Here is a 26786-nt window from a genome sequence, read left to right on the forward strand (position 1 = left end):
TGGTTTTTTTCTGGAAAGATAATCACATTCTCATACTCTTTGCTCATACACACTGGAGCATGTTTTCTTGCTGATTTTGAAGTACATCTACTCTTCCTTCTTACGAGTTTATCTACATTTGCCCATGGTATGATTTCAAAGTGACTGCATAATGGTCCTACTATGTAAATGTTTGAAGGCTCAGGTATGGAATACAAGTATCTGCTACTTAAGCTAAAGAATAAATGCTCATTGAATAGTAGAATTTACATAATTACAGCTGTCTTTAAAATCTCCAATGCCTGTGAGCATCAGCTGACACTAACTTCACTGACAGCTGAGCACAGCTTGTTGAGCAAACATATGCACACCACATGAAATTGTTAGACAGTGAGAACTCCGACACACAGTGTTTCATTTGTATTTTTAAAAGCAAGAATATTTATTTAATGACTGGTATACTTTATTAGTTTTTGCTACTTAGTGGAATTTCAGTGACATTTAGGTAAGCAAGGGTGAGTTTGATTTTCATCTTAGAAGTTGGAAGGTGGAGTGCAAGGTAAACAAACTGATCAGTCATTGTCATGATATCAGAAATCAGTCTCAACACGTTCCTGTGAATTAATCCATTGACATATTCTTGTATCCTCAAAGTGAAAATACAACAGTCAAAAAACAGAGTAGCTCTGTAGAATGCTTCATTATATTATGGAGAGTTCCTTGCTCAGAAGGCGAAATCTGATTCTTGAGATGTTTAAATGTGTGTGCTATTTATATCTGTACAGATGAATCAGTGACAATAAGGCAGAAAACGTCAGCATGACTTGAATGGATGTGTGAGGTAGCATTGTTCTCTGTGGTTTCCTGACTGATCCTTTCCGTCAATGAGTGTTATGGGAACGGATTTGTAGAAGTCAATGATCTCTTCCACAGAATTAAATTTCTAGGTGGGAGGAAAGATAGTAATCAGTGAAGAAAATGAAGGCTTAATCTATAAACATTAAGACTTACAAAAGACAATTAAAATGTGTAACTTTTTGCATGGAATCATGATAAGGGAAAGCAGTTCTAAAAGAAAAGGCACCATATTTTGATCCTAATATTTCTGTGTCTCTGACGTGCACAGGACAAAGCAACCAGATCCTTAGGGCAAAAAGGGAGCATGTCTAAGCCCTGATAATGCAGTTTCATCTATAAAAGGTTGTTATGCCAGATGCAATGATAGATCTTGAAATGATGAAGCAACTATAAATTGTTAGTAGCTTTTTTCTGCCACAAGTTACACTTAATTAGCATTACATGATATTTTACATTGCAGGTTTCAATGTACCTTACAAAATGTGTGCTTTGTTTTCCCATTCAGTTTTTTGAGACAGTTGCTATAGAATGCCTTTGAAGTATGGAACAAGAAGCATCTTGTTCTCTTACGCCCCCAAAAAATGACATTCTCCAAGCAGCTCCTAAAGTGATGAAAGTATGGTTCAAGGTTGTTGACCTGATCAAACAGCAACAGAAAGCTACCCAAGGTGTTTATTCTTATCTGCTCTGGTGGAAGAATCCTATTCCAATAATTAGCGGTCCTTCAGTTTAAATATAGTTGTCTTCCCTGTGTGTACCTTCTAAGCTCTCGTCACACCAAAAAGCTCTTATCATATGAGGGTTTTCCTCTTGAGCTAGTCTTTGTATTTATTGCTATTAAACCACCAGCACTGCACACAGTTATGAAAACTTAGTTCAACACTAATACTTATCCCCTATTTATATAACATTTACTGCAAGCATGGCTCTTCATTGTACACATGGTAGTGTGTACATGGTGGTGTCTCATGGTAGTGTCTCTCACTCCACCTGATTCACACCTATTTTATAACAACAGAATCTGATTAAGGATGTGATTTGGTGAAACTGTTCCTGTATTAAGATAAAAATTATTTGATCTCAAAGCCAGTATGGTAATTTTTTTAAAGTTCTGTTTTGATAATTTTCACTCATATGCATTTGTTTTACTTTGCTTTTTTGTCTTTACTTACATTCAAAGTCACTGTTGCTACTGAAAACTGAGGCAAAACTGTGGTCTGTATTTCATGCCTTATGAAAGTAATCCTTACTTTTTTTATTCTAAATTAACTCTTCAGCACTGGTTCTTTTCCTGGTTTTGAATGTTTTCTGTTGGTTGGAAAGTCAAAAAGTCTACTATAATTGTTCATCTGCTTTGGAAATTTATTAGGCTTCACTAGGTTAATGCCACATTGTTGATTTTTGTAGCTCTTTGGTAAGGGGTGAAAAATGTCTCAGAATTTTATGTCCTTGGCTCTTTTAATGGAACTCCACATTTTGTTAGGCATAAAGACACCTGAAGACATAAAGATGAAGAAAATGCAGTATTTGATTTGTTTTCCTTCACTCCATGAAGAGACTCAGCCCATCTCTGCTGTTGTAGGAATTTCCTTTCTGCAGGTCTCCAGACTGTTCTGGGGAGATGGGAATAGGGTCTGGAGGGTTGCTTGTGAAAGGTGTTGTTCTGAATTGTGTTGGGAAGGTGGTGTAACTCTGGGCTATGTTGTACATCCTGAATGAGATCATTCATCCCTGAGCTGTTATATAAGCTGTGGACAAGGTGCTTATCTTGTAGACCTCTCTCAGTTGAGGGTACTGGCTGTCTGCTGTGCCTTCTTTCCTGGCAGTAACTGTTGACGTATCACTGTCAGTGGGAGGCACTGTGGAAGTGCTCCCTAATCTGCTTGGACAAGGCAGGCCAGTTCGGTGGCTGCTGGAGGTAGGTGGATCTAACCCATTTGGCTCACATGGAAATGAGTCCAATGAAACGGTGTGACTGCTGTGGCTGATAGTTTGAAGGAGAAAGGTAGCTGCAGATGCAGTGGTGAGGATGGAGAAAGTATCTGTGGAACAGGGAGATCCAGAGATACACATTACCCTCTGCTCTAAACTTTATAAAGCAAGCCCCAAGTTGAAGTGAAGCCTACTCCTGGCTTTTATTTTTATGCATTTTTCACTGCGTTTGGAGTTGAGATTGGTGGTACAGACATGCTAAAACCACACATTTTGCATGTGGCAGATCTGGTTTTCAAAAGAAGATAAGAAAAATATGTAAATTTCTTGTCATGATCAGCTTTAAATATGAGCAAAGTTTGTATTTCTTCATTTTCAAAAGAACTATGCACACATAAAAAGCCAGTTACAGAGATCTTTAATAGTGAGATTGTGTGGGAGTAGAGGGAGGCAACAGCCAAGTAAACGGTGCTCTGTAGCAGTTTTGAATGTAAGTTCCTAAATTCCATGTCTGTATCATTTTGGGTTCTGATCTTTATAGCTTTATTTAATTTGGCCTTTAGAAAGCTCATAGTATATTAAATATGTATGTAGGTGTGAACATCTGTGGCTAAATAGCTAGCAAAAGAAGTACCTCCTCTAAGAGAGAGATTTAGTTTTTTTTTACCTTTCTATTTATTATATTAGAGTTTTTATCAATATTATTGATACTAATTTAGCTGCATGGAACTTCAGTTACTTTTACCATAAAAATCTGATGATCCACCCCTTTTCCCCACCTTTTGGCCTTATAGGGCTGCATGGGAATTAAGGATAAAAGCACTCATGAGAGTTAAATGAAATATATTTAAAAAATAACCATTAATTTAGAGTCTTATTTGATGATACAATATGTTAGCTTGTAGGCTGTGTAGTAAAAATCAAAAGTTGCAATAAGACAGGGAAAACTTTGAAAAATTGTATTTATGTATAAGGAAAAAATGTGTTTTTAATGGATGAAAATAGACTAATTCAAAAGTGAAAACACACTGCAGAAAATCTGTTAAGACCAAACCTCTGAATAAAATCACCAATTGGGGAAAAATGTAATAGGTCTGCACATACTTGTTGGCATTTTGGTTTCTTTCTCTTTGGCTGGTGAAGAGGAAATATTCAGCTAATCTAGACCGAGCAGCTAGGTCTGGCTGCACTGCAAATGTAGTGTAACAAGGGTATCCCCTGCAGAGGGACAAAGCAGAGTGCTCTGGAAAGCATTTTAAGGGGTACTAAAAAATTACAGGCAGCAATTTGCTGTGATTCACAGCCTCACAAAGTGTTTTCACCTTTTTTTGGAAAAAACCTTGATGAGCTGCAAAAATTGAGGTGACAGGTTTCAAGAAAGAGCTTTTTTGGGGAACCCTTTGAGACTGCCTGAGATGGAGGAAGCTTTTTCTGAGCAATGCTGGTGCCACTGATTGTTCATTACTCCGTATGTGCTTTGTGCCCAGTTCTATTTTCATGTCTACTACTGAGAGTAGTACCTAGGAGTGGAAGATTGTCATGTTTGTGATTCCCTGGTACAATGCTTAGTTGACCAGCAAAGCAATTCTGGCTTTTTTTCTGTTGTGATTGATCTATGGGAAGATTTGAATTAAAGAGAAAGAATCCTCAAAGCAGAAGTCATATGATAAGGTAGGCAGTCATGATTACAGATTTGGCCTGGTAGAGCCAAGTCTTGGATGCACTGTGTGTTGTTAACTAGATGCTTGGAATCCTTATTTTGGAGTTGTACTTTGCAATTTGACTTGTCAGTCCAGACACACTGTTTAAGATACGTACTGTCTGTGCAGGAGTTGGAACAAACAACAAAGTCATATATTTTGGTATTTCCTGAGATGGGAGGGATTGTGTTCTCCTTCCTTTTAGTTCAGTAAAAATTGTTCGTGTACTGTTGAAGTAATTTTCCAGTTACCTTAATTGTTAAAGCTGTTAGCTTAATGAAAATTTAGTTCTATGCCTTTATTCTCTAGTGAGAGTACACATATACTACATTATGCTGTAGCGTGCCTTATTTCTGTCATTGTTTCTGTTCTGTGCCTATTTGTATTAGAGCCATTAGAGGAAGACTAAAAAATGTCAGAACCATTGAAAACAAAACTTGCTTTCTCCTAAGTCATACTAAAATTCCAGGAAATCGTCTGGGAGTTTCAGCTCAGAAATGCAGCCAGTGCTTTACAGAAGACTGATGGTCATTATAGCAGCACCAGGATGATGGTACCTGTAGTACAGTTCTTGATCTGTACAACCACTCAACTTCCAAACTGTTTCACTGTGCTTGCATAATGGAGGAATTTCCCCCCTTTATCGTTAAACCAATGTCCTTGAAGAACAACTTGCCAGTAAATCTTGTTCCTCTTACGAAAGCTCATGAATCCTATCCCATGTTTTTTAATAAAAGTTCTGATAGAAATTTTGCACCCATCAAATGCCTTAAGTCAGCTTGGGTCATTTGTGATTTCAGGCTTTTTTAAGTCTGTACAAAAGGTAAGTTCTGAAAAGTATTGGATATAATTGAAAATTCAGCTACAGACTTTGCTGCTTCACCTGAGTTGGATTTGTGTCAGTGATTTACATAGCTAATAACCCATAGGAGGTTATTGCTTTGCTTTTTTGCTCTGCAGCTGAGCATTCTTCAAGTTTTATGTTGCATTTTTCTTATTTTGTTTCTTTGTTTGTTTTGTTTTGCAAGGATCACATTTTTATAGAATTAACTTTCAGTTTTAATGTTTTATTTTTTCTTGTGTGAAAGACTTGCAGATACAGTGTTCATTATTTAACCATGTATGTAGAATAGGAATTAAACTCTTATCATGACTATAATTGAATTTAATTATGTAAAGAAGCATTGCTCGTCTAAAGGGATTTTCTAATTTAAATTTAAACCATATCTGAAAGACTGATTGCTGGGGACCCACATGATTTAATTGCTTCTGAATATCCATGACAACTGTTGTCCTATTGCTTCATAGCACGAGGGCCTTCTGTCAGATACGTGGAACTGTATATATTTGAAAATGCCTGCTTAAGTTATCACAAGTTTAAAAATACGCTAAAATAATATGTATACCAGAAAATGTAGAACTCCTCTTTCCTTTTTACTTGGCAGGTGTTACTTACAGTAGATAGAAGTATTGTAAGTACTTAGGAAATTTTTACATTGATTTAAATCTGAATTTGAGCATGGTATGCAAAATTTGGTTTTAAATTATTATGTTGAAGCTGCTTGAAACTTGAGACTTACTTAAAAGGAGAGTATTGTAAAAGAAACTTTAATGAAACAGCAAGTTGGTTATGTGGGAGAGTTTGTATCTAATATTTGGTATTAAGAACTTGTGGAGTCCAACATAAAAGCTATAGGCATAACAGCAGATGGGATTTTACTTACATTCTCTCCTCTGAGCCCTGTTCCCAATGCATATTGTTGGCTTTCCTCCAGAAAACGTACTTTAATGTTGTATACTCTTCTTCCATAATAAACAACCAAAACGTATGGTTCAGCCTTTGATTTCTTTGAGCAATCTCTAACCAAGAATGTCTCATCCTATATGATACAGATTTAAGTTATGGATTGTATGGTTAGTTCACAACAAAACTTGTAAGCCATTGTGGACAGCTGACAGAAATTTTCCCCAAGAGTTTACATCCCAGGTTTTGAGAAAAATGGTACTTACAATGTTTTTCTGTAACAGTATCTTCTCTGCTTTGTGGCGATCATATTCTCCAACGTACCATTCATATTTGTTTAAATCCTTAATTTTAAGATACCATAATCAGTGTATCAAAATTAACAACAACTGGCAGAAGCAAAACCAGATTGTGCCTAATCTGCATTTAAAGCACATTCAGCACAGTATATAATGGTAATGCATCTATATTGAGAAGTGTTAATCAAGTTAGACATTTAAATTCTTATCCATGGTTTCAAGAACTCATATTGGACTTTTTCAAGGGTGCTGAATACCATAGCTTTCAGGGGTGGTGCCATATAGTATTAATCCTGTTTTTTAAAATCTTGAATTTTTATGTAGCAAAGCTGGTCTTTACCTTTTCAATGTGTTGAGTAAGAGAGTGCATTTCCTGTTCTACAAGCAAATGTTTTGATTTATTTTTCCATGGTGCATATGATGCAGGAGGTGGTGTCTTCTTCACTGTTGAATTATATGCACTTAATGTGGAACCTGTGAAAGTAAATTCAGAAGGAAAAGAGTTGCATTCTTAAAATATAATTTAATTTTACACTATGTTTTACTTAGTAATTTTGAGAATAGTACTTTTAATTTAGAGTCTTATGATATTAAACTTTGAATATCAGAGCTGTCAGTTATGAGTGGTCTTGTGCTAATGCAGCATCAGTGATTTCAGATTAATGCCCCCAGAGATTTAACACATTAGTTTCCTGATGGTTTTTAATTGACTTCAGTCTGACAGGCTATTGTACAAATATCAAAATAATAAACTTAAAAAAAACAAATAAAATACTAAATATGGGACAAGGATAATGGTTCATTCTGTTCATCTGCTTTCACCTTTTGAGTCCCTTTTACTTGTGTTGGATCCCAGTTGCTGTTACATTGGATCGTATTAAAGCCCCTCATTATTCCATTGCCAGCTAGCATTGTTTCTAACAAGCTGTTGAAACCTCAAATGATTCAGAAGTTCTGCCACGCTGATGAATTTCAATCTGCTCTGTGACTTGTTTCAATTAACAAATTCAGGACCAAGGGGTGAGGTTGCTTTGGCATTAAGGAGAACGTGTTGGTCTTTGGCTGTGTGTGCCTGCTCCATTCAGTGCTGCTGGTGCAGGGGCATGGAATAGCTGAAATCCTTCTCCCAAAGCAAATGTGGTTTGCTCTCTGTAGGTTTAGGGCTGCCCTTTACTAGTTAGACCCAGATACCCAGGTCTCTGTGGAGGTAAGGAAGTGCAGGGGTTGGGTCAGAGTACAAGAAGTCATGTAATATTAGAGGCTCAGGCTGACTCTGAGGATGCAGCAGAAGCAGCCTGAGAAAAGTAAGAGCTTCATTTCAATGTAAAGATTGAATGTATTTTTCAGATATGTGGCATGGGGAAAAATTGTTAATTGAAGATAAAACCACCATGTCCTGCTGTATAACAGAAAACAGTTTTCTGTGTTTCATGCAGTGCTGGTGGGACAAATGATCCAGTGTCCATTTTAAAAACAAATGAGAAAAATGTGATTATCAATGGCTTCCATCTTTTCCTTCTGGTTACTGTCACCAGAGACTGTGTTTGTCAGGGTGGTGTTTCATTGTGCTTTTTCTGTTCATGCTTTATCAGTTTATTATTGTTGTGCCAGTTATGAAGCCTATGACAATACTAAATTTTACTAGGAGGACTTTATTTAAAGAGGGGAAGTGGTTTTCACTGCATTTCACTGTTCCATTCATGTATATACCATGTTCTGATTTATAACTGCATTATTTTTTTTTTAAACAAGATCCACTGATAGCAGTAGACAAAGAGCCATGCTCTTTAGCAGGTAGTCAGTCTGTTCAAAGGGCCTGGCACCAGACATCAACCTTTTGTTTCTGCAATCATTTTGACTTGTCAAAATGTGGATTTTTTTTTACTGTTCAGCCTATTGGATCATAATTTCAGCATTTTTGTTGGCATTGCATTTTTAGTGCAATGTGTATCCCCATAGTTAGTGGGGATAGTTTAGTGCAATGCATATCCCCAGAATGTGTTTATTTTTTTTTTTTAAGAGACCCCACTGCTAGTACCATCGTTGCTTTGTGACCTGTGCTCTGTATCTTTTGCAGATTTTTTTTCAGGTGTGGGACATGAAGGATAAAATTCTCTTGCAATGCTTATATACCAACTGGGGCTGAGATGGAGTTAAAAACAGCTTGTCAAAAATTAGATTAAATAAAATTAATATTTGTTCTTTAAGTATTTTTTTAAGCCAAATATAGATTTTAAAGGCAATTGTAGGGTAGCAGAGGGAAGGCTACTTATTTTTTCTCTTCCTTTTGCTCCATGAGGGCAAGGAATTGACAGTGGGAAAAGGATACTCTGCTGTCCCAGAGAGCCTGAAGGAGCAAAAACCCTGGTAGGGATGGTAGGAAGTGTCTGAAGTGGCAGCAGCAGATACCTAGATGAGCTTTACAGATTATGTAGAGAAGGATTTTTAGTAGGTGTTCAGAGGAGAGTGTGTGGAATTGCACGCCAGCACAAGAAGGAAATGGAGGGAGCCCACCAGAATTTGGGAGCTGGGGCCTGTGGAGTAAAGCTGGGGGGAGGTGGGCTTGGTTACCTTGGCAGTGACCAAAGTTAATTTGAATCCTACTTGATCTGAACAAATAATGCAGTCCATATGTTCTTCCTGGTGGTATTTGCTTTTACTGTAAGTTTTGGAGTTATGCATTCATAGGTTCTTGGCACAGCTTAGGGGTTTGTTTTTTTGATAAAAAGGCATTTGCAGAGGCAGTTACAGGAGAGTAAAAGTATGCTGTGTAGTCAAGGATAGTAGGAAGTGCATTGAAAATCCTCAGTGCAGACATACAAGCATGGCAACCTGAATAGCAATCTGTTTCTTACTCTTATTTTTACCATGTTTAGATTGGCTTTCAAAGCAATCTCTGGTTCTTACCTGATCTGCAAATGGTTTTAGAGCTCCATGTACATTGAGGGCTAGGAAAAAGCAATGAATAAAAGTAATGTCAGAAGAATATTTCTTTTAGTGGAAGTGGAAGAGTCAACTTAGAGAGCAATGCATAGCCATGCTTCCCAAAAATACCCCTTCCTCTTACTGAAGGCAGCTTTGGGCCTTCCCAGGTTTTGGGTGGTAGTTTTATATGTAATGTCTTTAGACACATTTTCCTTATTTTCATGAGCCACTTTTTCAAGTTGCATAGAGTTATGGTTTTTTTACTCTCTATAAATAGAGTTTGAAATTTTAACTGCATGTGCAGTAAAGCAGTTTGCTTTTGTTCACTGCGAATTTCTGCTGATGTTCCCAGTGTCTCTGAAGGAAGACACAGGGAGCAGATCTTCCCTGCCTGTTGTGATTTTCTAGACTGCTCCTGAGTGGCCAGGTAATATTTTGTTGTGTTACACTAGGAGGAATATTGACCAAATAACTTCACATAACAGAAACATAAAAAGAGACAGAATAGTAGGGGACACAAACATGGTCATATTTACTCCATACAATAATTTTATCCAATAATGCCATTATTGTAAACAATGCTACAATGAGAGATTTTGTATTTGTCTAGGAAAGATGTTAAATCATTCATATACTTCCTATGCTGTCTCCTATAGTTTAGAGTTTTGTTGCATATTTCAGGAGAAAAGAGGTTACAGACATTTGGAAAGGAAAGATTTGTTTAGCTTAGGAAAACAAAATAGGTCTAACTATGTAAGATTTCTATGGAAGAATAAACAGCCTTTGGAAAACCAGGTGTGTATCCTTTGTAAATAAAAATAGAAAATGAGGGGGAGAGGAAATGCTGAGGCTGGAGATAGCAGAGCTTCTTTACACAATATATTTAACACCCTATCACAGAAATAGCAGCAGAAATGTATTACAGCAGCATGCTATTAAAGATAAAAATTGGCTGTGCAATTACAATAGCTTCAAAGCAATTCCCAAAGATGGTTCTTGTCATACATCAAGGTGCAAGACATAATATATCACTGCATGGCATCAGAAAGTGGTATCATCTTGCTCTTACTGCGTAGTGAAGTATAATTTTCTAGCCTAGAATGTTCAGTCCTTGAAGCACCCAGTACACATTCATGGAATTCTTTTACTCTTACCTGGCTTCAGGAGGATGCTGTTGTGCTTGAAAAGATACTTCAAGTTTCTTCCCCAAACTTGTAACTATTAGTAAAAAGGACAAGAACTTAATATTTCCTCTTTTGTAACTGACAGCATCTAGCAGCTACTGTGAAATAAATTAAGTAAATTCATACATGAGGGTGAGGCAGTTCAATAGAAAACCTTAAAGGGCTGTAATCAGTCTGCCTGGAATGAGTCAGCTAATGATTTCAGTGGGAAACATTTGGACTAGTACTGAATGTTACGTGGGGGACATTACAGGGTTTGCTGATGCCAAATATGGCTTAACATAATAGTAAATAATGTGGGATGTTGAACTAGAAGTATGCGGAGAGTTCATAAATCCTTTTTATAGGACAGGATAGGCATTGAACTTATTAATGCAGTCGATTCTATTTCTTGCTGAAAATCAGGAAATGGTGCCTTAATGGACAAAAGGAAATGCCAGAGGAAATTATGAACTCATTAACACAAAGTGTAAGTAGCATGAAAGCCATGTAACCTGTATCTATCTACAAAGTATTTTGGAGTAATGTTTTGGACTTTGTGCACATGGACACAGTGAGTGGTATAAGCCACTTTTTCAAAGCTGTATGTACATCTAAAGAACGGACATGTTTTTAAAACATTGCAGATTTCAATTTTTTTAAATTTTTTTTAAGCTTTAAAAGCCTAAAGCTTTTAAAAAACTTTATTTCAAAATGCTGACCCTCAAATAATGGTAGAGCAGCAAGATTGATAGAAGGGTGTCCTCTGTGCAAATCTCTTTTGGATTATCCTTCTCTTGGTATTTTAGGCACCAACACTCTTATTTTCCCCCAGACCTTATGGCATTTGCTTAGGACAAATGTGATGCCCTGGCTCCCCAAATAGCTGTAGCTAAGGCCAAGTTAAGTTTCCTTTTTTCTGCTGCTCATCATCAACTGTTGGGGTCTCTCTAATTCTATTCTCAGCAGATGTATACCTGGGGGATCTCTCTTGTTTCAGTTAAAATTTTAATGGTAGAATATTTTAGTTTTGAAATATAAAGGAAAGAAAACAAATTATTGAATACTGACCTTGCTCTCTTCCAGGTGCCTATATAAAATGATAAGATAGTTAATACTTTTCTTCAGACTTCTAACTTGAATTTACCCCAACAGACCCAACTAACTGCCAGTTTTAAAATAATTTATAGGCATTCTATCATTCATACCTGATGACTTTGTCAAAAACCTGGGCTGAATACCGATCTCAGTCTGGTAGCAGCTTTTTAGGGTTGTAAGTGAACATGTGCTTTACTGCAAAGATCATTTCTTGGTGGCTGTTGTGCATCAGTTTAACTTACAATATGGTCTTCTTTCCTTGATCTTGCATTAAATCGAGGTTGATTATAGTTGACTAGAGAGACACTATCCAAAGATTAAAATTAGTCATTTCTTTTCAGGCTTCTTACCTGGCTGTTACAGTTATTTTTACTGTCATGGCAGATATTTCATTCAGAATCACTGTGTGGAGAGTCTTAATCCAGCATATTTTGTTAAGAATGATAAGTTTCTGAAGACTGGAGTTTGACTCCTAAGCTTTCACTGTATTTCTGTATTATTTTGATTCACAGATCAAAATGATGGTAATACCAGTTATTTTGCTTGTTAATTTGATGCATCTAGGGCTTTAATACATAAATATTAAGGACAAAAGTAGTTTATTCTTTATAGATGCTGGATTTTGAGCCTTTCTTAGAAGTTACTTCCCCAATAATGTATACCTATTACATAATAATTAAAAGTCTTATTCAGGCTGGACAAGACCTGGGTGGGTCCCAGCCCAAGCTCCTGCTGAAACCACAGAGAACTGTGACATGAGACCTGGGGCCTCAGAGCTTTAACCAGCTGGATCTTGCGAACCTCCCAGAATGCAGATTTTACAGCCTCTCTGGGAAACCTCTTTCAATACCCTCATAAGTATTTTTTCTTCCCTATTTCTAATTGAAACCTTCATCATTCTGAGATTGTTGCCTCTTGTACTTGCACTGTGTACTCTGTAAAGCACCATGCTCTGCATTATGACAAACATCTCTCAGACACTGACTGGCAGCTGTTGGGGTCCCCTGGGGCTGTCCTCTCTCTAGGCAAAGGGAGCCCAGTCCCAGCAGACTCATTTCACAGGGCAGGTACTGCATGTCCTGGCTGTCCTCATGTCCCTGTGCTGACTCTCTGTGCTTTGTCAGCTTCAGCCTTGAGCAGAACTCCAGATGTTGTCTAGTGAGTGATGAGTAAATTGAATAGTCCCTTCTCTTGATCTCTTGGCAATGCTTCTTTTGACACAGCTTGATGTGCTGTTGGCCTTTATAGCTGTCAAGGATACACCAGTGGCTCATGTTCAGCCTTTGGTCCCCAGGTCCTTCTGAGCTGAGCAGAGGGTTTGGTTCATTCTTGAATAGCATTTTGCCTTTATCCTTTCCAATTCCAAAAGGCTCCTCAATACCCTCTCCTGCAGCTTGTCTGGGTTGTGGTGAAGGGCAGTCCTTATCTCAAACCTATTGATCTGCTCTGTGGTGTCTGAAACCCTGACAAGGCCACATCTGTCTTCTCCTCCTCCAGGTCACACTGAAACTGTTTAGGCCTTCATATCTATATGACTAGGAAGTGATAAAATTAAATTTTAGCTTTTCCTCGTCGTAAGACACGCAATATTTCTGCTTTAGATGTAGTCAAACTAAAAGCCTGTTAAGAGCTGAAGTATTTGTGCAGCTGTAAAGTGTCCAGCCAGAAATACGAAATACTAATTACAGCTGTAAGATATTTTTCTTGGGAGTGTTTTCATATTTGGTTTGTAATGAGTCAGTATCCAGGACAAGACGAAGCGTTTTCGTGGTGGTTTTTTTTTTTTTTTTTTTTTTTTTTGGTTGTTGTTGTTGTTTTTTTTTTTGTTTGTTTGTTTTTTGTGCCTTTTTTTTTAATAGTATTTTGCCAGTATATCATTGTTTTTAAAGCATTAAGTGTTGATTAAAATATTGCTATCAAACCATGTTTTTGTCACCATCTTCCAAACTAAATAATCTTCTAACCAAGAGGAATGAGGTTTGAGGCAGCCTCCCAGTCAGAACTGTAGAGAAAGGGAACTCAATGGATTTAAAAATTAGACAAGTCTGTAGTTTGTGCTACAGCCTGCTGTGGAAGGAAACAGTTGGGATTAACTACTATAGCTTCCTTCTTCTGTTTTCTTCAATAAGAAAAAAGAAAAAAAACCCAAACATTTCAGTAGGAACACATTAGTGTTCAGTAAGAAGCACAAAATGAGATAAATTATAACCTCTTTCCAAATTTTACAAACATTCTTTAACATTCTGCATGATTGTAGGGACTGTATCTCTTTATTAAGTTTTATAGGAAACCACCTGTCATAACTAAACGCCTTTGTTGCTAAAACCATTTCCTCTGATTTATTTCATTGGTATGAGTAAGAAGTGCGGATTGAAGGAGAGGCAAAAGGGAGCTAGGGGATAACAGGCACTGTTAAAACTGGATTTAAAATTTGTCCATTTTGGTTTCGTATTGAAATGGGTCATCTTATATTTGAAGAATTTATATGACATTGATGCTACTACACTCCTCTATTGACCTTATAATTTCAGTGTTCTGCTTGTAAAAATGTATGTGGAATCTCTGTTTTTCTGAAGGAGGGTGACTCCTGCTGCTCCCTCTTCACAGGCTTCCACATCAGGCAGTAATGAGATGCTTTATATGGATAGCTGGACAGGTAGCTTTGCACTGTTTTACCTATGGTTTTATTTCTGCAAACAAATTCAGAAACTTACCCCATTCAGGAAGTAGCAGTATTGAAATTGCAACACACATTAAAGATGAACGCTTTTATGACACAAGGCTAATATGACTCTTAGAGGTTTTTTAACCTAAAGAGGCTAAAATACTATTATAAGAGAGGCTGTGTAGCCATGGAATGTGTTCGGCTTTTATGGTCCTAATACATACAAAGATGAATACTTACTTTATTTGATTCCTTAACAGATGAGTGTCTGGAAAAGAAAGAATAATATGCAAAACATTTAATTATGATAAAATAAAAATCACTTTGAGTACATGATGATGATTACATCATCACTGAAAACTAACAGCCCTTGACAAGGGAAGAATTTTGTTACTGCTAGAGAAATTCAGAGGCTGGATATTTTTTTTCATTAATTATTTTTCAGAGAATTATCTTGGACTTCCTTAAAAAAAGAATAGCATCCACTGAATTCATTATGGTAAAAGATAACTTTGTTAAGGATTTATACTGGGAGGAGGAGAAAAAGAAGAGTATCATCTTCAGCACTTTTAATCTTATACCAAAAGGTCTTATTAAACACTGTAAAGTCAACTACAAATGGAAGTAAGTTCCTTGAAGACTGAAGGATTTAAAATATTAAGCACTCACAGAGCTGAAATGGAAAGTGTAGAGGAAAGGAGGTGCAAACCAGGGAAAGATGAGTGGAGAATGTTCCCCATGACCCTGATTAATTAGGTATTAAGGTGTTTTTCTGCCTTCTCCTGATATGCCTGATCAACAGGAGTATCATTCTTTCCTGGGAAGGAAATATTCTAACAAAAAAAAAAAAAAAAAAAAAACAAAAAAAAAAAAACCAAAAAAAAAAAAAAAGACAAGGTATTGAGTCTGACATCTTTTGTTAGATGTTTTTGCTATGATGAAAGTTTATGCTTTTTACCAGTGTGTATCTCCTAATAAAAGACAGAGGGCCAGATTTTTCAAGCTATTTAGCAACATAAGGTGTGAATAAGCATCTAGTAGTTTTTGGAAGGCTCTGAGATTTAGTCCCTGTTTAGCCTATCTCTGAAAAAGATATGATTGAAAAAATATGACAGATATTTTGCTAAATCAGTCAGAAAACAAAAGGAAGATCTGGTTTAGGAAACCCTGAGAGCTATTTTTCAACAGTGGCAAGGGCTCTCTTCCTCATGTCTGTGTTGAAAACATCAATCAGCAGGGAGGCCTGAGGCAAGAAATTTGGAAATTATCTGTGTTATTCAAGAAGGCTAGGAGAAAGGAGAGGAGCTGTTTTGGTTTGGATAGTTGTTTTTGTGTTAGTTTCTTCAATTTATTAGCTTGGTCTCCAGGGCCATTATTTAATGTGTGAAAGCCCATATTCAGGACTTTGGGGATGTGGTGAATTTCTGTGACGTTAAGGATGTGCTTGCAGGGCTGGCCTCCACCTCCAAGGGACTTGGCCCTTGGATGGCCTGCATATCATGGGCATATAAAAGTTTCAATCACACCACAGCTTCTAAGATATAAGCCAAGCCCCTGCACTTGCCCATTTTTTTTATGAAACTATTTATAGAGTGTATAAATAATGATGTGTTAGATTTTATAAGTCTTCCAGATTTTATTGGAAAACAAGGCTTGCGTTCCTAAATCACATCTGATTGGACAGCTTTGCTTACATTCTAGAAAAGGACTGTAAGCTGTAGTGCCATACTCCTTCCTCTGCAGCTCATATGTATGTTACATCTTTTTACAAAGCTGTAACTGGATTGAAGATGAGAAATATTTTGAGTGAATTGCTTGTGAGAAATTTGTCAAGTGCCTTCCCCAGATATTGTGTGGTGTTATTCTGTGCCACTTCTGTCTTACTCATGTGATAAAAACCCCTAGTACAATAGGCATGACATGTATTTCTATTACAGAATTTGGCTTTATAATAGGACCTTTTAAATCCAAGTGCTCTGCATACTGATATCTGCTGGCAACATGGATTATAACATTTCTCACAAAGCTTTCAATCTGTGCTGTCCTACCAAGGGAAGGGATCAGTCGTGGGATTTGGAACTTTGCAGCTCTATGTCAGGCCTTGCATCTGAATATGAAGCTACTTCATATTAATAAAATGTCTTAGCAACCAACAGCTTTTGGAACCTAATCCATGAAAAAAATTAGGCACTATTCAGGGAAAAAACCCCACCCCAACAACCCATAATTAGAGCTTGCTTTTTAAGTATATACTTAACTTTAAGCAAAAGATTATTTCCTTGATTTGTAAGGAATTATTTTCCTCTCAAGGGATTTGAAGCGACCTCTGTAAAATGAAGCAAAATTCCATCCTGATGAGCTGAAATTGAAATCATTTAAGGAAGGATGGAAAAGATTGATACAGCTTCTGGCTGTTAGAGGTTTTTGTCTAGAGTCATTTGAGCATCATACCCTGTGACCGCTGTGTCATTCCTCTTCCCAGCATTATCCAACACTGTCCCCATTATGAATGTGCATTTTGGTCAGACAGCAGGAGCACATGCACATCTGCTTGTGTGGCAGTGAGCAGAGTGTGTTCGTGCTCATCTGACCACATATGTGTTGTGTGGAAAAAGCAACTCATAACCTTCCGTAAGCACGTGCTGGGTCACACAGCTGGGCACAGGTGGTTTGTGCTTCAGGTGGCTCATCCTCACTGCCACGTCAGGATGCTGAATGACCATGGGCGTTGTGTGGCTGGGGAGTGCAAAACGGAAAGGGCAAGAAGCGATTTGTATCCTGGGTTCATTGGTCTCATGGGCTGAAGCCAGACTTCTGCCTACAGATGGGTCATTTCTTTTGCTGAGTGTAATGTCTTTGGGATGTGGAGTATGTTTCTGTATCTCTGGTGCAGTCAGTGTGTTTCCTCATCACTTGATTCACTTACTGTGCTAAGTTAATAGCATTTTTGTACTTAAAAGTGGTTGTGAGACCTCTGAATATTATTTAGGAAAAACAGGACAAATCTTAAAAAAAGTTCTACTGTCTACGGTCTGTCTACTTTTCTACTCCTTTACTTCTTTATCATGGATTTGTCAGTTCTTTAAAAAAAAGAAAAAGCCAGAGTCACATTACACTAAATACCACTTCTCTCAATTACTCACAGTTGTCTAAAGAATAACTTTCTTAAGTAAAAGCAGAGGTGTGATGGAAATAAAATTTTGTGGTTTGAGGAGGGAGAGTGTTTTGATTCTCAGGGAATGAAGATGAGGAATGCACTATACCTTGTGACTTTTGCTGATTTTGGAAAGGTGGGATCTTGGCTGAGTGTGTTCCTCTTGTGAAAGACCTGGTTGCTTATTCTTGGCTCTGGAGGAAGTGGCTGATACAGCTTTGGCGGTGTCTTCTGAGGCCTAGAGAAGTCAAAGAAGAACTTAAAGAGCTATTAGGGAATAAAGGAGGTGCAGGGATTTGTGTTTTAAGTGCAAGTTCCAGAAATAAGAGACTTTTCTGAGAGTATTTCAATGTATTTCTGCTGGGCCAAGCTCAGATCCAGGAGCTCTTCAGACAGGGCCCTTCAATAGCAATATGTAGAATATTGGATAATATTCTACATTTCCAAGACATTGCTGCACTGTTTTGTGTGCATCACAGTGCAGTAAATACTGCGCACTAAAGACTGTTTTTGTGTGCCTCAGTGTGTGCCAAGTACAGCTCTGCAGTGTGGATATTTCTGGGTGGGTATGGCTTCCTATATGGTCCAGCCAGGGAACACATGACAGATTCAGACACAGAGGAAAAAATGATCTTCATCCCAGAAAACTCACAGGGAACATGGCCTGGAGTTTTCTGACGGATGTGGGCAGTACCTGTCTGTGCTCTGAGACCAGGCAGTCACAGCCCAGCCCCAGCTGGAAGCTGTATCATGGAGAGGTTGGCTGGACAAAACTGGAGGTGCATCCAAAGTGCCTGGCAGGACTGCCTTCAGTGGTGGGCTCCTGGGGAGGGAGCCTTGTGTGTTTGCACAGTACATACCCAAATTCAGTCAAGTGAGAGAACTAAGAACCATTCTGGCCACCATAATACAAATAGGAGCAAATAGTGAAATTTTGTAGAAGAATGGATTGAGAATGTTCTTATTCCTGCTCTATTACTGTGTTGAATTTGTGAAATTTTACTACCTTTTTATGCTATTTCTTATTTTTTAGAGTCAAATCTAAATATGTAATGCTAATCATATTTTAAAATTCTTTATATTTTTTCGAGCAATCAGTGGAAGGAATCATGAGGATTCGTGATCAGAGCAATCATGGAGGAATAAACTTGCCATTCTTAGATGACCTTTCGAAAGGATATTTTTTAAAATTACAGCAATTGTTTTTTGAGGTTGACCAAATCAAGAAGCGATTAATTTTTTGTCTGTGGGCATACCATAGAAAAATATATTTGTGGAATAGAGCTTGGTCTGTCTTCTGTGGGAGTAAGTGGAAATATTCCAGTCGATTTCTATACATGACTTAGATGGGTAGCAAAAAGCACTGGCAAATAGATTTAAGTGAGAATGAAGTCAACATTATCACAGTGAACAGAGCCTAAGGCACCAATAAAATTCGTGGAATATTTCCTTTTCACCAGCAATTTCTGTCAGGGTTAAACCAGATAAAATATTTCTAGTCTTTTGACTTGTCTGTAGACACAGCCAAGTTGGTTTTGAAGATGCAGGCCTGAGCTCCTGCTCTGAATACTTAGAGCTCAGGCTTTGTTCTCCCTAATTCCACATCAGAACCTGTAAGTCCAAAGAGAGGCAGCAGTAAAAGGATGCTGGCTCACTTCCAGTCACCTCATTACCATGAGCAGCACAGATGGATGTGAGCATTCATTAGCACTGAGTTCCCCGGAGACCACAGGTAAGTGATCTCTGATGTGATCTTACCGTGGGGGAGGTGTAGGCTCCTGGAAAAGAGAGGAAACAAAAATCTCTGTAAGCCTTTTTTCCCCCACCTCGGTTTACTAGAGAGAAATATGAAGAATTTAGATTTAAGTAGACATGCCTCTGTCAAGAGTCAAAGGGTTTGCGTGCTCTACAGCACAAAACATCATGCTATAACATGCCATTGTAAAATCACTGAGGAATAGAAGACATCCTCATGTGAATGCAAGTGAGACAATGTAGGACTGCAGGCAGGAGTTCTCTTTTCCTTTAGCTAGCGCTAGCAAAATGGCAGCTTGCTTTTAGAAATCTATCACATGGAAATTTATCTATATAAAGTAACCAGTAAAAAATTTAATTGGTGAGAGATTTTGCTTACCTGATATCCATGTATTTTCATTCTTCCTCCTAGAAATAATTACAAATAATTCTTAGTCGAGTGCTGCCCATATAATTCGCAAATGAAGTTCCAGCTTTGTTCTGGTATTGCTGTTATTGTGGGCAGTCCAACCCCATTCCTTGCCTTCTCCTAGCTCCAGAACTCTGCTCTTGCTTTCAGAATGAAACACTTGAGGGTGATATTTATTCAGATATTGTAAATTTAAATATTTTTTCAGAGACTGTATATACATATGTATATATGCTTATTGATATAGGGATGCATCTTTGTCTGTTTTTATTTTTGTGTAGAAATATATAAAAATACTGAAAACCAATGAAATCAGTTCTATTTTTTAAAATATGCCAAAATATGACTGATTATTTAATTTTACATCTTACTAATAAAAAATTAATCTTTATTTTTGCTATATTGAAATTATTTTCCTAAGCTTTACATGCTGAAATCCTAACTAGTGCAAAGGACATGCAACAGATCTCAAGCTCTCCTTCAGCTAAACCATAACAAATTGCTCTGAGTAATATAATGATACCTTAAATGTTTAACATTTTTAGAAAATATTGCTGGAAAAAAGTCTTCTGTGCTATTCATGCCATCTTGTGGCAAGGCAACTTAATAGCACTAGGCATGAGAAAAAAAATGTTAGGATCTGTTAAAAATAGTGTAGCTATTATCTAAAAATAGTAGTGTCCTCTATAAGTAATATTCACTCAGAAAGTACTAAAATTATTGTATCAGTTGTATTATCAAACACCAAAGTTTAATTTACCTTCATGCACTGGCTTTGGTTCATCTGAACATCAGCACACATCACATGTGGACATGTAAATCCAGCCTACTAAATCCTGGTGGAATTTGAAGCTTTAGATAAACTGGAAAACTATCCTTGCCTACTGATTTCTGCAGATTTTGAAGCTGGCTTACTCGAATTTATCTCAATTCAGCTTTTTTCCAGGCTACATGGGGATTTGCTCACAAGAATCAATCTAACCTTTCATTTTCAAACTGTATGGTGCTTACTTTCTCATCATCTGCAGGAATTATTTTTCTCTACATTTTGCATTACAGTGTGAAATAAGAGGGGGAAAAAAAGCAAATGCTGTTTTACATGGAATTCTTTGAGTTTTTTTTTCTGGCTGGTCAGATTATAATACTTTATAAAAATCAACTGTTAGAGCAAACACAAAAGGGTTTTCTTGGCTTGGCAATTGTAGTCTTTTTGACCATATTACCTTATGGTTCAAAGATTAGAAAGTGGTAAGATAAAAAATAGCATTTCTTTTCAAAGATAATCAGATATTTAATCCTTCAGTAGCTGACTTCATGCTGTACTGCTACAGCCAAAGTAAATTAAATATAAAAAAGTGTATAGAAGCCTACTTTTAAAACAATCTTACAATTGAGTAAAACTGTCAATCAGAGGATTTAATATTTGGACACTCCATTAGGTTCTTGTCTCCAACTTCATCACAAGAAAGAGAACAAAAATTAAAAGCCCATTTTTGATTCAAAATGAAAGTATTTTGAATATAGGGTTAAAGGTAAAGCAGGAAAGAAAAAAATACGCTAGGTGTGATGTACCACACAATGAGTATATTCTGAGTTGGTGAACATTATCAGACAACCTTTTTAAATAGTCACCCTAGGATGTAAATCCCTAGATTGCTAGTTAAAAATAGTTATTAGATTATGTTTTACAACAAAATAATGGAAAAAAGCCTGAGAAGTCTAGGGAGTGAAAAGGAATTACATTTTTAGAAGTAAAGCACAGCAGGGATCTTGGAGTCTTTTGGTTGAAGAGTTCAGGAGACACTGGCTTTTCCCTGCCCCTTATGTCCTTACCATGTAGTGAAAAGGAAAATATGATTTTTAAACTGAAAAATCAGTTTTTCCTCCCCCTGTAGGAACAGGGAACTCTTGAGATAAAATATATCTCCTCCTTTAAATAATTACTTCGGTGTTAGATAGTTGAAAGAGTTTTGCAAAATTTGCAGGATGATTGTTTTGGAAAGCAGCTGCTGTTCTGAAAACCGTGTCTATTCTATCACGTGTAATCTCTGTCTTATGTACAAAAGGTAAATATGGAAGTAGCAATTACTATTTCTGTTTGCAGAAATGGGTAGATTTTTTTTTTATTATACCTCTTACATTTGGCACTGTTGTCCCCTCCGTATCAAATGTGCGAATCTGTTAATAAACCAAAAGAAAGATGTGATGTTAGCCATTATGCTTGAAGCTATGCCCAGTAGAAGGGGTGCTGCTCCTGGCTGGGATGCTTCTAAGGCTTATTAGAGCCCCAGCAGTCAACGAGTGAAAGCAAGAGGCAAAGGCATCCATGCAAAGTGAAACAGGAACAGCTCACGGGAGCTTGGGCCGCCTGGTGCAAATGAATGTGATGTGGCTGAGACTTGAAATAGACTGCTCTTTGGGGGATTTTACAGAAAAGGGGAAACCTGTTTGTGAATCAGGTTTAGTATCTTTACTTACAGCTGAGTGTTGAAGGGGCTGAGATGGGTTCTCACTCGTTGGGGAAGTGGTACTTGAAGGCCTTAAGCAACGTTTATCTGCAAAAGAGGAAGAAAAATCAAGCCTGAGTAATTCAGTAATATGATGTTTATGGGGGGGTTTTAACGTTCAAAATGTGTTTTTCAGGTCAGGTCTTGCCATTTTTGTAACTTTTTGTTTTTTCTTCCCAGAATGTAGCAACCATTTTAGCAGCTGTATTGAGGATATAAGCATGACCCTGGTAATAGCTTTATGGTTAACCTCCTCACTGTGGTTATAAATAAAAGCCTTCATAAGCTGGTAAACAGTTAAAACAGACATTTGACCTTAACTGTGGTTAGATTACTGGATTTGTTTTTCATTTGAAACTTTGCTCTTGGCAATGCCATCGTGTTGTTCTGGTTTTGCAAGGGTTGTAGGGATTTTATTCCCTAGGTAGTATTTTAATTTTTACTTTAGCTTTCAATAAAAGCTGCATCCCTGGCCATCAAAAATAAATGCCCATGTTGTATACTAATAAGTATTTTTCAGTCATTAATTTTATGTCTCAATGGCACTGGTATTTATCTAGAAAGAATGAAAAAAAATGTTAGGACTGAATTTTACCCTTTTGAAATATATTTTCAGTCCTTTTCTCACTCTTCCATCTTGCCCCATTATAGTTACTGGGCATAATATACAGGCAAAAAGCAGCTTTTACAGCTTTTTTGTCTATTGTGTTTTACCTGAAATCACAAAACAAAACGTATATCTTTTGGCTATTTCAGGATAATCTTACGTAAACAACAAAAGATGCTGACTGCTAGATGAAAGTTTTTACTACTAACCAAGATAAAAACTGTATTTGGAATTCACTTCAGGTTTCCAAATACAACGGACAAGTCTTGGAACATAATGTAGAATATATGATTGTTCAGACTGATTGCGATCCTTTCACACACTGATAAATTTACTCACTTTAAAAGCCATCTATTTGTTTAGACATAAAAAAAACTCCTACAAAAAATGAGTTGAAAATGTCTTTCCTGACTTTGATGTGAACTGGAGCAAGTTATTTGGTTTATGGTTTCCAATCTTTCTCATCTAGGGCTCCCTTCCCATTTTTTTAACTATTTAAAACCTCTAGAGTGTTTATATTTGGTTGGAGCAATGCACAGCTATGATGACATTTCATTTCCATAAATGGGATATTAATTGGCTCTGTATGTTTAGGCATTAAATGTGACTTAGAATAGCTTAAGTAAACCAAAAGATGATTAATGCAGCTACATTACAAGGTTAAGAATGCTTGAGAAATACACTCAAAGTAATTGCTTATTAGTGTTATTTAAAGCATTAGAGAACACCTTTAGAAATAATACTACATTATCATCTGGAGGAAAGTTTAGTGTGTTTTTTAATATATTTTCCATCTTGAAGGTTTCTAGGCTTAAATAGCACTGAGATTTTCTGAAATGGCTGTGGGTTTCATCAGCCAGTTTTTTGCACATTCCATGTGGATGGAATAATAGAATTTATCCTGTAAAGGTAATATTAAAATTAAAAAGCAGTGTGTAGTTATTATTTTAGCATAATCTAATGAAAATCAGGGTAACTGTTGAATATGAAGAAGCAGACTAAACTCTTCTCATGTTTCTGCCTACCAGTGTTATTTTCCAGTTGAACCATTTAATAAAAAAAAAAAAAATCTGGACTAAAACTTCCAGGTTTGTACTGTTTGTATGTGTATAACTCTAGGTTTTGCTCAGTTTTCACAGACAGAAAATGTTACCTGCATATTCAGATTCTTGTAGAGGTTTGGCAGGAAGGATTCTCAAAGAATTAATGGCCTCCAGCATTGAAGAACTTACAGTCTCATACAAATTTTCTTCTTCCTCAGATGGCTTGGAGGAAAACTGTAAGTCATTCCTGCCCTTCATTGTCAAGTATTTGCTCTGGATAGAAGAAGAGATATATAGATAGTACAAATAAATTTAAGTTCAAGATTGATTTGGGAAATCAATGTAGAAATATATGATTGCCATAACCAGACATTTTGGTGCCTGGGAAATTTTCTGATAGAAACTAAAGGGTTGGAAAGTAGTTGAAGAAGCGATTTGAGTACCTAAATATTTAATTTAGAGTCATGAAATAGCCATTTGGAAGACAGTTCAAATGTCTCTTTGAATTTTGCCTCTCTGCTCTTGAAAATATAATGAGAGTGTTTAATTTATGATCATTGCAGACATTTGAAACTGTATCTTCTATTGCAATATTATCCATGTGGTATTTGTATTGTACTGACTGTTTACATATGTTACTTGCACGAATATGTTAGCTAGCTCATCACAAATGTCATGCTTCAAAATAAAAACATACAGTGTTTTGGGGAATTCATGCTAACAAATGTGTAGTCCAAGTGGATGTGGTAGTGAGTATGTACAGTGGGGTCTGTGGAAATGTGATGCTGAGTGGCTCAGGATGTCTCTGGATGTGTCTATACAGTTGTATAGCTTTGTTCAAGGTTGTATTCTGGAGTGCTCCTTCACCCTCCATCCTCACTGTTTCCTCACTGAAACATAACTGCTGGCTTCGTTCAGCACAGAGCTGACATTGCTGCTGAGGAAACTCAGCTGAGGCTACCCCATGCCTCTACAAGTCATATTTTGTTACCAACAGTGTAGGGGCATCCATGCACTTGGATCTTCTTTGATGTTTATTTTCAAATTTATTTTATTCTCAAATTTATTCCCTGATGTTTGCTTTATTCTCATTGGTAATGGGGAATCAATAGCTTCCTGACTATTAACTGATAGCTTCTTCTACCAGTTAACTGCCCTTTCAGTTCATGCTTTTTTTCTTGAGTACTAAATATTAAACCAATTGGTTTTACTTTCCAAGGGCACTAAAAAAATTATTACTGTCCACTTTATTTCAAACTTTATTATGCTAATGCCTATAATTATATATTTTTTTTTGTTCTTGTCACTGAGCAAATACTACTTTGAATCTTTCCTGGATGTCAACCAACTTAGAAGACTTTGAATCTCATATCCCCAGTGTTACTTTCCTATGAGCTCACTCCAAGTTGTACATGTCTTCGTTGCAACTTGAGGCAGACCTCATGAAGGTGTGAACACACCAAGAAGTGTTCTTGTCAATACATTGCAGGGTGAGGTTTGTCTTTATGACAGTACATAAAAATGTCACCACACCCTAGACAGACCCCTCCAAGGTACCTGGGTTTTCAGGCTCATGTCTGCACAGCTCTTTCCAGTTCAATAGCAGACCACTGTCAGCTAGGCTCCAAGTGGTATTTTTTCAATCAGTTGTTCAAGCACTTTCATCTAAATGAAACGCATTTTCATCTAGACCAGGCATATACTTGTGGAACTGTCTTCTGGGAAATATCAGAGGCCTAATAAAAATGTATATATATATATCACATTTACTGTTTTCTTTCTCATTATTGTAGTCATATTCTGTTGAAAAGGAAATTACTTTTAGTTTGAGGAGCTGATGAGATGTTCCTCATGCTCACATTAACAATTCTTTACATAATCAGACCTATTATTTCCAAAGGATGCTTTCAGGTTGACTTTGTTTAATAATCTCTCCAGGTACCAAATAAATCCTCAAGATTTGCTTTCTTTCTTGGAAGAAATTGCAGTTACCACTGTTCTTTTCCATAATTTTGGGAACTTAGGACTCTGGAGAATTCCCAAAGATAATAACTTAATATCTCAGTAATTTCTTAAATAATTCTTTAAGTGTCTTAGCATAAGTAAATAATTTCTTGACCATTCTTTCCTCATTCTGCTCTGTGCTGTTTTTGCCTTCTATTTGGTAGTAATCCCATATAGCATCTGATTGTTACAAATCATTCTGTGAAATCTAGAGCAGTCCAAGTATTGATTGCATCAAACTTCTTTAGTCGTCTTTTATTTGTTCAACTTGCTTAATAAAATGTAGATTTCTGCTTTATTTTCATCTTTCTGTGATTTAAAAGGTATTTACACTATTTTCTTGTGTGCCTGAACTGAGACTCAAACCCAGATTTCAGATACAAATGGGTAGACATTGAAATGTGCACTGTTTGATTTTCAGCTTTCATTTGTATTGCTTACATATTTAGTCTTGAGATTTATGACTTACATTCTTTTTCAGCTTGTCTCCAGTTATTTTTACCTGATCTTATGATAAAGGTGTATTTTAGATTCAGCCCATAAATGGAGGATTGGCAAGTGAGTGAGTCATTTCTCCAGTCTAGATACCACTAAAAAAAGTAAAAATCTTATCTATATTTCACAATTCTCTTGTCTTATTTTGCATTAAAAACCAGTGAGGATTGCATTTTTTGTTAGTATTATAGCCCAGATGATATTAACATACATCAGGATGTGAAAGGAAAGTAAAATTTTAGGAAGAACACATGGTACTTACAGAATGATAGGTGTTAGCAGGAATAGTTCTCTTTTCTGTATGAAATGGAGAAAAGCTGTCAGCAGGTCCCATTCTATAGTAAATTATACAGGAGCTAATAACTTATATAAAGGAATACAAGTCTGCCAACTGCAGATTTTGGAGTATTTATTTACAGTATTTTAGAGATACTGAAAAAAGGATGTGA

The 26786-nt window shown here is 36.8% G+C and overlaps 1 protein-coding gene across 1 annotated transcript; it reads right to left on the reverse strand.

The window, feature by feature from the left end:
* Nucleotides 1-375: 375 nt before the first annotated feature.
* On the reverse strand, nt 376-26786 carry CLNK (cytokine dependent hematopoietic cell linker). Its single transcript, XM_066317264.1, has 15 exons — nt 26600-26786; nt 23949-24111; nt 22160-22236; nt 21814-21859; nt 19652-19680; nt 19276-19295; nt 17627-17755; nt 14604-14631; nt 11672-11690; nt 10592-10655; nt 9420-9460; nt 6853-6986; nt 6480-6557; nt 6194-6349; nt 376-922 (listed from the first exon to the last, which is right to left on the reverse strand). The coding sequence occupies exons 1-15, from the start codon at nt 26669-26671 to the stop codon at nt 794-796; spliced, it is 1185 nt and encodes a 394-aa protein (XP_066173361.1). The 5' UTR covers nt 26672-26786; the 3' UTR covers nt 376-793.

The sequence above is a fragment of the Sylvia atricapilla genome, chromosome 4 (genome assembly GCF_009819655.1).
Source record: "Sylvia atricapilla isolate bSylAtr1 chromosome 4, bSylAtr1.pri, whole genome shotgun sequence".
Lineage (NCBI taxonomy): Eukaryota > Metazoa > Chordata > Aves > Passeriformes > Sylviidae > Sylvia > Sylvia atricapilla.